Below are 13,429 nucleotides of genomic sequence, written 5' to 3'. Positions count from 1 at the left end.
TTTCATAATACTATTTTAAAAATTAAAATAAATAGTATATTATAGAAAGGTTAGACCCTACATGACCTAGATTATTTATTCAGTGTCAAATAGTCTTCACAGACTTGCAGGAGCAAAAAGCAAAAACTTGGGGAAGCAGGGTAGTGGGAGGCATTGCTCGAGGAGCACAGCGTCTGTTGGTGGAGATAGAAGCCTCTGAAAAGAGACAATGGTGACTGCATAACAATTTCATGTACTTGATGCCACTAAGTGTACATGGTTTTACTGATAAAATTTGTATCTTTATTTTGGCACAAAAAAATATTTTATCAGGCCAGGAGTTGTGGCACATGTCTGTAATCTCAGCACCTGGGGAGGCTGAGACAGGAGGATCACAATTTCAAAGACAGCCTCAAAAACAGCAAGGTGCTAAGCAACTCAGTGAGACCCTGTCTCTAAATAAAATACAAAATGAGGCTGTGGCTCAGTGGTCAAGTGCCCCTGAGTTCTATCCCCAATACCAAAAAAACAAAAACAAAAAATCCCAACCAATTTCAAAAAAGACATTTGTTCAAACAATAATAATAATAAACTTGAGAGTTTATGATAAAGTGCAAACATTTATGACAATACTAGAGCCAAAAAAAGAAATGAATGTGTCCTGTTTGAAGGTTTTTATGGGCTGTGCATGAGGTGGCACAGGAACACGTAAAGATACTGAACAGTGAGGTTTGTGCCCTAGCCCTTTCCCAAATTGTCTGCTTGGTGATGTGCTTGTTCAGTGTCAGACAGACCCATGTTCTAAGTGCAGCAGTGACCTGAAGTGAGACAGATTTTGGGGAAACTGGTGAAGCCCAAATAAATAGGCTAGATTTAAAAAAAAAGGATGATAAAGAAATCATCCAAAAGGCAGGAAAGAAAAGGAGGGATGAAGAACAAATGGTACAGGAGATACCGTGTGGCATGTTTAAGCTCAAACATAACAACCACAGTAAGTGTGGACAGTCTAAAATTGAACCTAAACTTAAAAAAAAAAGTTATTTTCCATATCTTAAATATAATTAAGTTTCTGAATTTTTCCATATTTTTCTGAATTCATTTTAGTACACATATAGGTGTATGTGTGTGTATGTGTATTCGTTTATATATTGCTATAATTATAGACAGATGTTTAAAACTATAGTAATAAATAGATATAGATGTTTATATAAATGAAGATAATAACATTTTATGTTAATTAAATAAAAGAGGAGAATATTAGAAATATTTTCCTACTTGGATGATTTATTTTTTTGTTAATTCATTAGCATAAAATGTGACATACACACAGATAATCTAAAATTTTTTGTACACATATAGTCATTCCCCAGTATCTACAGCAGATTAGTTCCAAGAATCCCCAAAATACCAAACTCTAAGGATATTCAAGTCCTTTATATAAAATTTTGTACTGTTTGCATATAATTTATACATACTATACCAGGTTTTTTATAGATTAATAGATCACTTATAATCCCTAATAAAATGTAAATGCTACATCAATTTATTGTTTATGTAATAATGACAAGAAAAACATTCTGTAAATATTTAATACTTACGCAATTTAAAATTTATGATCTGTGGTTGGTTGGCACCAACAGATATGAAGCCTAGATTGAATTTGGCTATTTAAAGTAGCCGATATAAAAATTTAAATTCTTTTCTCACATAAAACTACAAATAAACAGAGAAATTAAGTAGAAAATCACCATCAAATTTAATGGATTTTCAAAAGGATATTGATAAATCCATAAAGTACAAAATAATTAGCTATCTAGCAACTTGGAATTATTAATAATAAAAATTTTTAAGAATGTTGGGAAGTATTAGCTTTAAAACATGATGGGTTTAATAATATTGGTATCTTACAAGCTAATTTTAATAAGTGCAAAATAAAGTTGTTAATATGAATCTGAAATCAATTTTGAATTCTCTAATTAAAATAAACAGTATATATTCAAATAACCTGATTTTTAAAAATTATGACAGAATAATATACCTCATTTCAAATTTTGGGCATATATCCTAAATTATAATTTAATTTAGTATTATTTTGAGTTACAAAAGGAGTATTTTTCCTATAAAGTTATTATCATAGTTTTGTGTTATTAACTCAATATATTTATTTTCTTTCCTAAAAAAGACAGCTCACTATAAATAATGACATTATAACTTTTCCCCCCAGATAAAGAATAAAAATGACAAAATTCCAAGATTTCTTAGAAATGTTGACCCTTATTCCTGTAATCTTAAGAGTATTCTACAATCTTCCTATCAGTCTATCAAGTTTAAATATATGAATGCAAATTTCCAATATAGAAAAACTATTATACCTATGTGCAGGTATCTTTCGGTTCCCAACAATCAGGATAACGTCACAGAGTTGCTGCTGCTTCAAGTAACTCTCCATCTTTCTGAAGGTTTGCTCAGCATGGTGAACTGCTTGATAGAATTCTTCAGAGCTACTAGAGTCCAAATCACTTTGAGGTGTCAGTGAATGACTGGTTGATGAGACCCTGTAAATCACAGACACACAGGATTGTGTTTATACAAAGTACTACCAATTATCAAGCATGATATGTAGATTCTTTCTAGAAAGTTTTAGAAAAAAAAAACCAGCTGAACCTATTTTCAAGATATTTTATGCAAATCCAATGAACAAGTCTGAAAAATCTAATTTGAGTCAAACAATTTGAAGGGGGATGCAATGAATGAATTGAAATTTTTCTGTTTTGTTAAAAAAATGACTTTAAAATAGACTTTCTGTATTTATTAGCATATTAATTTAGTAAATCTGAAACATCATACAAATAAATTGTTAATGTTTATCCTAAAATCAATTAACAAGGAAATATTAAAACATGTCACAGAAAATGTGTGGAATGGAATCCTATTCACTCATAATAAAAAATAAAATCCTGTAATTTGAGCGCAAGAATGAACTTGAAGGACATAATGTTTAGTGTATAGAGCATTATTTCTTCCAAAACATATTAGCCAAAATCTGAAGCACAATATTAGCAGCCAAAGACAGAAATATATGTAAAAAGGTTAATGAATCACAACTAACTGTGATTAATTAAAATACACATTCTTTCACATAAAGCTATCTAACACATTTATTTTGCAAACATTATACTTGATTGAAACTTTTCTTTCCTTGAGATTCTGAATGAGATACATTAAAACTACTCCTATGTCACATTTTTTTAAAGGTTCTTCTCAGTATGAAGTAAACAAACAAAATTGAACCAATAATTGCCAGATAAAAAAGTGTATTATTGGTATTTCCAAAAAATGTGTTTGCAAACAAAGAGAATCCAAAAGAATCTACTAAGAATCTTACAAAACTAAATTCATTAAAATTATATCTACAAATTTGTCTATGCAATATGGTTATTTTCATCACACCTTACAAATTTTCCTTTAAATATTTAAAACTAATACAACTTTTTGCTACCTCATATCTTTGTCTTTCACAAGTTTGCAAATTACAACCCCAGAATATGGTCATTCCTCAGCACATATTTTGTGAATCAGGTTCAGGCACAAGTGGCAAGAACATAGAATTCATGTGCACATCATTAACAGATTGAACAGAAAATCACAAAATGTCTGCAAGGTATTTTTTAATATTTATTTTTTAGTTTTAGGTGGACACAATATCTTTATTTTTTAATTTTTCTTTTTAATGTGGTACTTAGGATCAAACCCAGTGCCTCATGCATGCTAGGCGAAAACTCTACCACTGAGCCACACCCCATCACTGCAAGGTATTATTTTTAAGTCTAGAATAAACATTTTATCTCTCAGGTACATAAGGAAAATGGAGTCAGGTAGATTGCCAAAATAGATTTTTTTTAAAAAAGTCCCCAAAGATACCAAGAATTTTCTGATATTGTACCCAGAATGCATGAATAGGGTCTAAAATTTAAGATAGTAGAGACAGTCTAGCAGAATGACTCCAAATTATTTTTTACTCAGGGCTTGGAACAAAGGTTACATCCAGATCCTGGATATAATCCATTCTATTTGTTACTCAGAAATTAAATGAAGTAACATAAGGCAGAAAGTTATACACTTCACTAAATAGTTCAGAGATGTTAGCAAGAAAATAATCTACCATGCTTATCTTTAAGTCATCCAAGATGTGGTGGATGAAATATTAAGACAATTAATGAAAAGAAATAGAATCTGACAATCTTAGAACTTAATGAGACTCTAGAAATATAAGAGTATAATATTTGGTAGGATTTATTCAGAGTAAAAAGTTTAATTACTGTCAAAATAGAAACTTCTCTTATCTAATCTAAATACATTTGAGCCTTTTCTAAAATTTTTTTGAAAGTAATTTAAAAGAATAAGTATTAAAAATTGGAGCACTATAAAGTAGACTCCAAAACTTTTTTTTTCTGAATTCAAGTACTTTCCTAGACTTTTTTTTCCTTAAAGTTCTCTTGTTTTGAGCCTGTCCATATTGTATCTGAGAATAAGTCACTTTCTTCAAGGTCAACCAATCTGCTATATAAATGGTTATATTGGTTTTGACTTGATTTTCTTTTGAACATTTCCTCATAAATCATTTCCTGATCCCAAACTTGGGAAAGATTCATTTTCGTTGACATTTGTTTCAAGATGGGAATGATTTTTAAATTATGCTTTACTATTTAACTTAATTCTATCACATATCCAGTCTTATTTATTTAACAAATAAGACCTACAAAGTTTAAAATATACAAAAATGTTTTGAACACTGTTTAATATTTGTAGTAATAGCAATTAAATGATTTCCTGTAGTATTAAATTAAATGACAAAATAAATTTGCAAGTAGTTTTTAATTTCTTTTGAGAGATAAGAATTAGATTTTGTTTAAAAAATATATTAAAGAACATTTATGTAATATCAAAGAAAGAAATTGCCCATATTTATACAGTTCTAGGAAAGGAACTAACTGTAGTGAAATATGGGTGGACTGGAGTGAAAAATCCTGATTTAGTCAAGTAATTTAGTATTTCAGTTAATGTATGTCTTTTCAGAATGCCCTGTTTAAAAATGCTTAAATATTTTATGTGAGGCACATATTTTAGTAACAAACCATAAATTCATCATTACAAAAATATTAAAGTTCAAAAACTGACCAAAAATAAAGAGAAAAAAAGAAATTTAAATAGATAAATGAATAAGCCACTTTGCAGTAAAACATTAAATAATAAAAGCATCACTTTACATATCAGTATCATAGCACACACATTGTTCAAAATAAATGCTTAGTTATGCTAAGCACACTAATTTTCAATTCTTTTAATAACACCCAAGAGAGATTTAGATACTAGATATATGATAATAGATAAAGTTCAAGCAGCAGGTGCTGCTACTTAGAACCAAGAAAAATGAATATAGCCATTAATATTGCTTCTGGGTACAATTTTATTTTATAAGATAATTAAAATTTTAAGTGAGGCTTTTTATCAGAATATTGAAGCACATGTACACATACATATATATACACAAATGGGTAGGTTAGAAAAATAAAAAGAAGTGTGACTAATGAACCAAAAATGAAGTTCATATATTCTTGATACATTAGTGGGTTCTGGTCTCAATTAGTGTCTATAAAATGTAATATGATTTTAAATAACTTCTAATATCATGATTGTAGAAATAAAGTATATATTTTAAAGCAGTTGTAACATAAGTTTGAAGTTTATTTTCAAAGAAACACTGGATGTGAAACTGTAAATATATATATGTACATATCATAAGATATATATACATTATGCAACATGCTGCTTGAAAAAAAATTATTCCCACAAAGGAAATAATGTATTTGATGTTTTTGCTTTAAAATTCTAAAATTAATAGTTCATAACTATCCCTATTTTATACTAAAGGATTTTTAAATACTTGAAATTTAAAAATTTACATAACAAATATTTTTAAGAACTTTAAACTCAAAGAAAATTGTTGACAGAATGATCAGAATGGTTGACAAACCAAATTTAAGTGCTAAAAATTCTTTTTAAATATATATACATTTATTTTTTTAGTTTTCGGCAGACACAACATCTTCTTTTATATGTGGTGCTGAGGATCGAACCCGGGCCACACGCATGCCAGGCAAGCAGCTACCGCTTGAGCCACATCCCCAGCCCACTAAAAATTCTTGCACACACAAAAAAGAGAATTCTAGAAATAAAAGAAACTTCTCAGAAGAAAATTCTTGATTTGCAAAATGTGATAAAATTATAAAAATACTTCTAATGTAATGCAGTCCATAATTGATATGTAAATATGTAATATGTAAATGATTGATTAGGCAATACCCATGAATCTCATTTTATGTTTTCTCTTACTAAATCCTTTTCTATCAGTGTACCTAAAGTTTTAAAATTAAATGAACCTTACTTGAAAACTAAATTAATCTTGTATATATAACTGTCATTAATTTAGAATACTATGCTAATTACCTTCAATTATTTTATTGTCATGGAATGTTGGTAAAAAATTTTTCAATTATGAAAATAAGATAATTTTATGCTGGTAAAAATTGTTAAAGTTATCTAAACATATACTTCCATAAACAGTTTTCCCCAAAAAATTCTGCTTTCCAAACTTCGAGTTCTTGTAAATAATTTAATTTTGAGGAAATAGAAAATCAAATGAAAGAAAGCCAAAGTTATATCAAGACACTTAAGATAGATTTAATAGCTTAAATGTTTGACATAGTAATCATTTGTGAAAATTAAGATTTAATATTAATAAAATCTTAATTTGATTATTGTTAGAATAATTTTTTCACAGTAAAAGAGGAGTTTGTCGTAGATTCTTCATACCAAATAAAACTTAAAGAGAAAAAAACTTATCTCTTTTTAGAAGAGAAAAACTGTACATATACATATGCTATACACTAAACTATTTAAATGCTTAAAAACTGTTCATTATATATCAATCTACAATAAAGTTTTCCTTCAGCTCCCTTAATTCTTACTAGAAATGCAATATGTTTGAATTATTCTAGTTCAGCATTCAAAAAATATCTATGGTCAAAATAAAAATAAGTATTGAACATATAGTGTCATTTTATTTTCTTCAAATTAACTAGTCAGGAGTAAAATGGCAATTAATTATCTTTGTGAAACAGAAATTCTTAGAAAAGTGAATATTACTTCATTCATTTTCTGACACAATAATAAAAAGGAAAATATTGTTCATAGCAATTACTCTGAGATGAACTAGAAAAAACTTCAAATTCATTTCTGAAGTACATTAATAAAAGAAATTTGTTTTATTTACATTTTCAGCTATTCAAAACGTGTACTTTTTGCCTTGTTAATGAATTATCAGAAAACAAAATTATCAGAAAACAAAATTAGTTTTAAAGGAAAAAGAAAAAGTAATAAGAAAGGAAACTGCAAGAAGTATCTCCCCTCCTCCACTGTTCTACTAAGGTCCTGTTGGCTAACACCAAGATGTGCTTTGCCTGTGTATGACATTTATAAATGACATAATTAAAGTATACAGATAGAAAGAGATATATACAGGTATCTATAATAAAATATATCATACAGATGTTCATACCCATAGATAACCTGAAAGTGTAAATTTTTCAAAATAACAGAAATAAAGAGTTCCTATGAAAACATACTTGATAGAAAAAACTGCTGCTTGCACTAAATGAAGTACAATATATATTTTTTTCATACTAGGGGTTGAATTTAGGGGCATTCGACCACTGAGCCACATCCCTCAGCCCTATTTTGTATTTTATTTAGAGACATTGAGTTACTTAGTGCTTTGTTTTGGCTGAGACTGGCTTTTGGATTCTGCATACTTCTATCTCAGCCTCCTGAGCTGCTGGGATTACAGGCATGCACCACTGCATCGGGAGATAAATGTTTTACTTGCAATTTGAAATATGAAAATTTTTCATTAAAAAAATCTTGCTGAAAAAGTTATTTCTAAAACATAAAACAATAGGAATAAAAAGCACTATTTTCTGTCTCCTCGTTTAATATACATCATTATCAAGAAAAGCAATGACAGCAATCACAGATAACACAAAACCAGGTTTTTCCACATCTTTCTAGTCCTTCTATCTGTAATGAAAATTTACCTCCTTCAAAAATCCTTCCAGTCTATTATTAAAAACAATTAAGATATCTTTCTTTGTATTTAAGATTTGACCAAAAATACAAGCTAAATAATTTTTATGTTGTGATATTTAGTCTCCTCCTTTGGATGACAGCAGGAAATGAATGTGGTATGAAAATTTAATACCATAAACTACAAAGATTTTATATATAAAGTATTGGACTTACTTTTATAGAAAATGTTCTTGAAATTTAATTGATATAAGATGTGTGGTTCTAGAAGACTTACTTGCCCCTGAGCCAGCCACATTAATTCTCTTGTGAACTTGTTAGAACTGCCAAGTATCAGATACTACCTTGGACCTACTGAATTGAGGCCTGCAGTGATTCTGAGGAATGTTTAAGGCAGAGAATCTTCAGTATTGAGTCTTGGTTTATGCAGTGGCCAGAAACTTTGGGATCCATCCAAACACTTCATTTCACTAAATTAGCATTGACTTATAGGTTATTTTACAATTAAAAAGCCCTTTAGGGGTGGGGCTGGGGTTGTGGCTCTGTGGCAGAGCACTTGCCTCCCACTGGGTTAGATCCTCATCACCATATAAAAATAAATAAACAAAATGAAGGTATTAAAAAAAAAAACCTCCTTGTCATTTTTTCCAAATAATTCACTTGCAATTTAATTCAGCAGTCATTTATTCAGTGCCTACTATCTGAGCTGATATACTAAAGCAAAAATATAAAAATGAAGATAAATAAATAGCTCTCAGTCATTCAGAACAATTAGTTGCTTGGGGGAAACAAAGTTAATAAAAGAAATGTGTTATAAAAGTAATAATACAAAAATTGGGATTCAAAGAGAAGAAATGTAATCACCTGACCCTATGAAAGGCTGCATGGAGGAAAATATGGTTCAGCTAAGTCTTTGAGGATATAAAGACGGTCAGAATTATTAAAATCCTTATTTTACAAGTGAGGAGACCAATATGTAGAATAGCAAAAAGAAAAAAAAAATCCCTCTAGACAATGAAACTGGAAAATAATGAGCCCAGAATTCAATTTAAGACTTTCGGGTAAAGATTATCCCCCACCAAAAACAAGCAAACAACAATAAGAAACATCCTCTATTTCACTTGATTATTCCAGAGTAAAGAAATTGGATAAATATTATTTGTGGAATGCTAGAGAAAGGATGACATTTGGAGTCCCTATTCTTACATTAAAGTTCTTCCTTTGTATCTATCTAGACATTGCAAGACAAACATCAAAGTAAGATGTGAATTTATTATTTACCTAAATAAATATAGACAGACATGTAGTCAATATAAAAGAGCATTTTTTTTGCATTCTCATTGTATAAATAAGCTGTAGAGGAAAATGTATGCTTTTCTTAGAATGTGAATAACTTGACTGAACTTTAGTTTTCTAACCATATTGATTAGTAAATCATATCAGATAAAATTAACCTACCATGAGTAGGACTACTCAGATTTAGTAGCAATTGCCTCTGCTAATTTTCCTGTGTGTTCAGTCGTACATTGAATTAATTTATACCATTTACATACAATAGATTTTTGAGAAAGAAAACTTATTTCAGATGTTTAAGGTTTTATTTGTTGCCCCTTCCCCACATAGCCCTTTAGATCACACTTATTTACTGCCTTGTGTAACCTGCTGTCTTCCACAGAAGGAACCTGATCTCTGCACATACCACCCTCTGCAATATTTCCACCCATCATTACAAAATGGGTTTGTTTTTCAAGGCCTGCAGTGATTCTGAGGAATGTTTAAGGCAGAGAATCTTCAGTACTGAGTCTTGGTTTATGCAGTGGCCAGAAAAAGGAGGCTGATGAGAGTGAAGAATGAAACTTACTATATTCCTGTACTCTCCCTGTGTAGTACTTTATCTACACACATTCCTCCAAGAGTCAATTCATCCTACACAGACATTTTATAGTTGCCAGTTGACTCTAGGCTCCAGGTGTATCATTCCTTCCTCTTGTTCTTCCAGCTTAGAGGTGGTAATGGCTTCCCAGTGTTCTAATCAGAATGTCATATAACTACCTTGTTCCTCTAATATAGCCAATACCTAGGTAAGTATATCTTCATTAAACATCTATGTTTGAAACAGTGTGACTTTATTTTATACATGGGCTCTTTCTAATTAGAGTAGTTGCCCCAGGATACTGAAAACAAATTGGGAATTTGAGAGCTTAACATATTTGGGAAATACACAGATGATATTTTTAGGTTGGAAATGGAGAACTAAAAATCCAGTGCTTAGACATCACTTTTATTAAAAATAGCCAGAATAAAGATATAGCATGAGCAGCTAGTAGGAAAAAAGAATTAAAATATATTGATTTAGCAACATTATAAGTTATAAGAACTATGAGTTGTGTTAGAGAGTTTATAAAGAAATAATGAATGATAATTTTAGGGCCTAGCGTTCCAAACTCAATGTGCAGAAGAAAGAGAATGCTTCCATGGATTTAAAACACCCTTTATTTCTAATTAAAACAGAACAAACACATAGAAGGAGCAGGCCCCTAATCTAATTTTGACAAAAATCACAATGCCTGTTTAATGTACAAGCTCATTGAATCAGTTATGATTTGAATGAGGCTTGCTTGGATAGGGGTGACACTATTAGACTTGGGGACAACTGTGGGAACACAAGAAAAACCAAGAACCTTGAACCATTTTCTTTAGATTCCCTTGATTGTAGAAGCAGAACCATCTCCTCTTCAGAGGAAATTAACCTACTGTTGCATCAAGTTTCTTTGAATCTTTCACCAGGTTTTTATCAAAAGCAGATGCTTTTCAATGTAATACCATGTTTCCTTAGGACCTTCCCAAGATGCTTTATTATCCCCAGGCTTATAACTCTCTTCATGGTATGAAGGAAAAAAAAAACAATGTCTCTGCTGGGAATACATATCACACATCAAAGGAATTACATGATATTGTACTAATTTGTATAGACAGGTACCTAGGAAACACATGTAGAAAAAGATTCACAGGATGTCACATTAAGAATGAATTAGATGAACTGAATTGATATGGCTCCAGCATTCAGAGGGGTGGCTTATTGTCTTTTATGGGTTAATATAAGGAGTCCTAGCATTTGCAATGGCAACATTTCCTAGGCATACTTTAGAGCATATACAATACTACTAGTGGCCACAGAAATGATGTAATTAATCTATTGTGGCCAATCTGTTTGGCCATAACTACTGGGTGTTCTAGAGAAGGCTCCTTTTGTCAATAAGGAATTCATTGACAAGGAGTCCAGTAGCATACTTTGAAGTCTCTGTTAAGTAAACTAAGACTCTGATGACACAATTGAATTGAGCTATTTCATGTCAATGGCAATATTGTGCTAAAGAAATTGTGGAGACCTGTGTCCTATAAACAATGAATACTACTACATTTTTTGTAAATAAAATTTTAATTCTTTTTTATCATTATGTACTGTATACATGTATCAACTTGTCATTACTATACCCTATAACATATACAATTACTGTACACCAATTAAATTTAAAAAAATGAATCTTATTCAAGAGCATTCACATCCACTTCATTATATATTGCCTATGTCTGCTTTCTTGTGATAACAATAATGTTGAGTAGTTATGACAGAGACCATATTTCCCCCAAATGTAAATTATCTACTGCCTCACTCATTACATACACAAAAAGTTTGCTGTTCCCTGTTATTACTATAGGAATGAAGTCACATTCAGTGGATAGATGTCTTTGGAGGTATCAAGATGATTATATGAGTTACCAGTATGTAAGAGATGGACAGTTTTCTACATTGTTATTTGGTCTATTTAATTGGAAATATTCAGACATTGTCTGCAGAAATCAGAGTTGAGTTACCATGTTTCATTATGTTTTCTTCTCAAGTTTCTTAATTTATCAACTCAGAGATTCAAAGCAACTTAATTGATTTTAAGTCTGGGTTTTTAAAGGAAGGAGTCTGTACAATTGCTACAATTCTGTATTGAGAATATTTATTCATGTTTTCCCCAAATATTTGATATTAGAAAATGGAGAGTACAAAAAAATTCCAGGAGTTATTAAACATTATCTATGAACTAAAGTGAGTAGTTCACTACTCTAAAATGCTAACTTATGTGACCAGACAGAGAAAAACTTTTGAAAGCCAGTAATATATTTCATATTTACCCAAACCCATATCCTGATGTTGTCACTGGATCAATGGACTTCACCTATACTAGTTAATCAGTATAAGAATGAACAGTTACTAAAGATGTATTTAGAAACTGTCATGTTTTTCATACTGATTTTATAAACCACATAATCAGGCATATTAGGGAAAAATTTGTTAAATGAACTCCTACCATATGTCCACAACAGTAGTAAACCCAAAATTTCACTGCATTTATAAAAAAAATGCATACATTAGTATTACATTAAAAGTTTAAAATATGAAAAAGCAGAGATTCAATTATATCATAAATTCATTCATTTGTTAGGGAAAAATGCCAGATGGATCTTAAATAATAACTATATTATTGCAAATGCAATCAAGCAATAATGATAATTGAAGTTGATATTCCAGTTGTATTATTTTTATAGAAGAAAATCAACTCATAGTTCCTGAAACTTGGTATTTAGCTATCAAGTTCCCATTATATATATATTTTTTTTAAATCAATGTGTTAGGGAAATCGGAACATGTTTGCATTGCCCCAACAAGGAGAACAGCCTTACTCCAATATCTTACCATAGGAGAATGACAACTCACCTCCATTAGGTAATCTGCAAGAGTCTTGGTCACCTTGATAATCCATAAAACAACAATTTTCCATGACATTGGTGATATTGTGATTACTGAATCTGATGGGCAGGAAATACCAAGATGTCTTACTTCTTAAAATTAGAATAGAAGAATACTTCAAAACTTGAGTTCTTTCATATTGGTGAAAATTCTAGGAGTATTAACATTTTAGCATGTTAAAAAATTGCTGGTTTTTTGAAAAAATATTCAAATTTATTTTTCCTTTTATTTTTAATTAATATTTTGGTAAAAATTCTTAATAAGAGATGTGCCCTCTCAACCAAATTTTAGTTGTATAAAATTAATTGTAAAAACAAAATTGTACAACAGATGTATGGAACTTATTCATCTTAAATAGTTGAACCTCTGTATTTATTGAATAGCAGCATCCCATTTACTTCCTCCCTGTAGGGCATGATGTAACGTGGGGCATGTTGCATGAGAGAAGAGGAAACTTAACTTGCTGGTTGCTATCCGCTTCCCAGTCCTGGGGCCACATATGGCTAA

The 13,429-nt window shown here is 30.3% G+C and overlaps 1 protein-coding gene across 1 annotated transcript in view; it reads right to left on the bottom strand.

Moving 5' to 3' along the window:
• Klhl1 (kelch like family member 1) overlaps positions 1-13,429 on the bottom strand; it is a 364,387-nt gene that overhangs the window by 240,404 nt on the left and 110,554 nt on the right. The window contains exon 2 of the mRNA XM_005324822.4: positions 2,352-2,534. Within this exon, the coding sequence (XP_005324879.2) occupies positions 2,352-2,534 (183 nt within the window). The remainder of the gene's footprint in view (positions 1-2,351; positions 2,535-13,429) is intronic.

This window comes from Ictidomys tridecemlineatus, chromosome 6 (genome assembly GCF_052094955.1).
Source record: "Ictidomys tridecemlineatus isolate mIctTri1 chromosome 6, mIctTri1.hap1, whole genome shotgun sequence".
Lineage (NCBI taxonomy): Eukaryota > Metazoa > Chordata > Mammalia > Rodentia > Sciuridae > Ictidomys > Ictidomys tridecemlineatus.
This window is presented reverse-complemented; position numbering and strand designations above follow the sequence as displayed.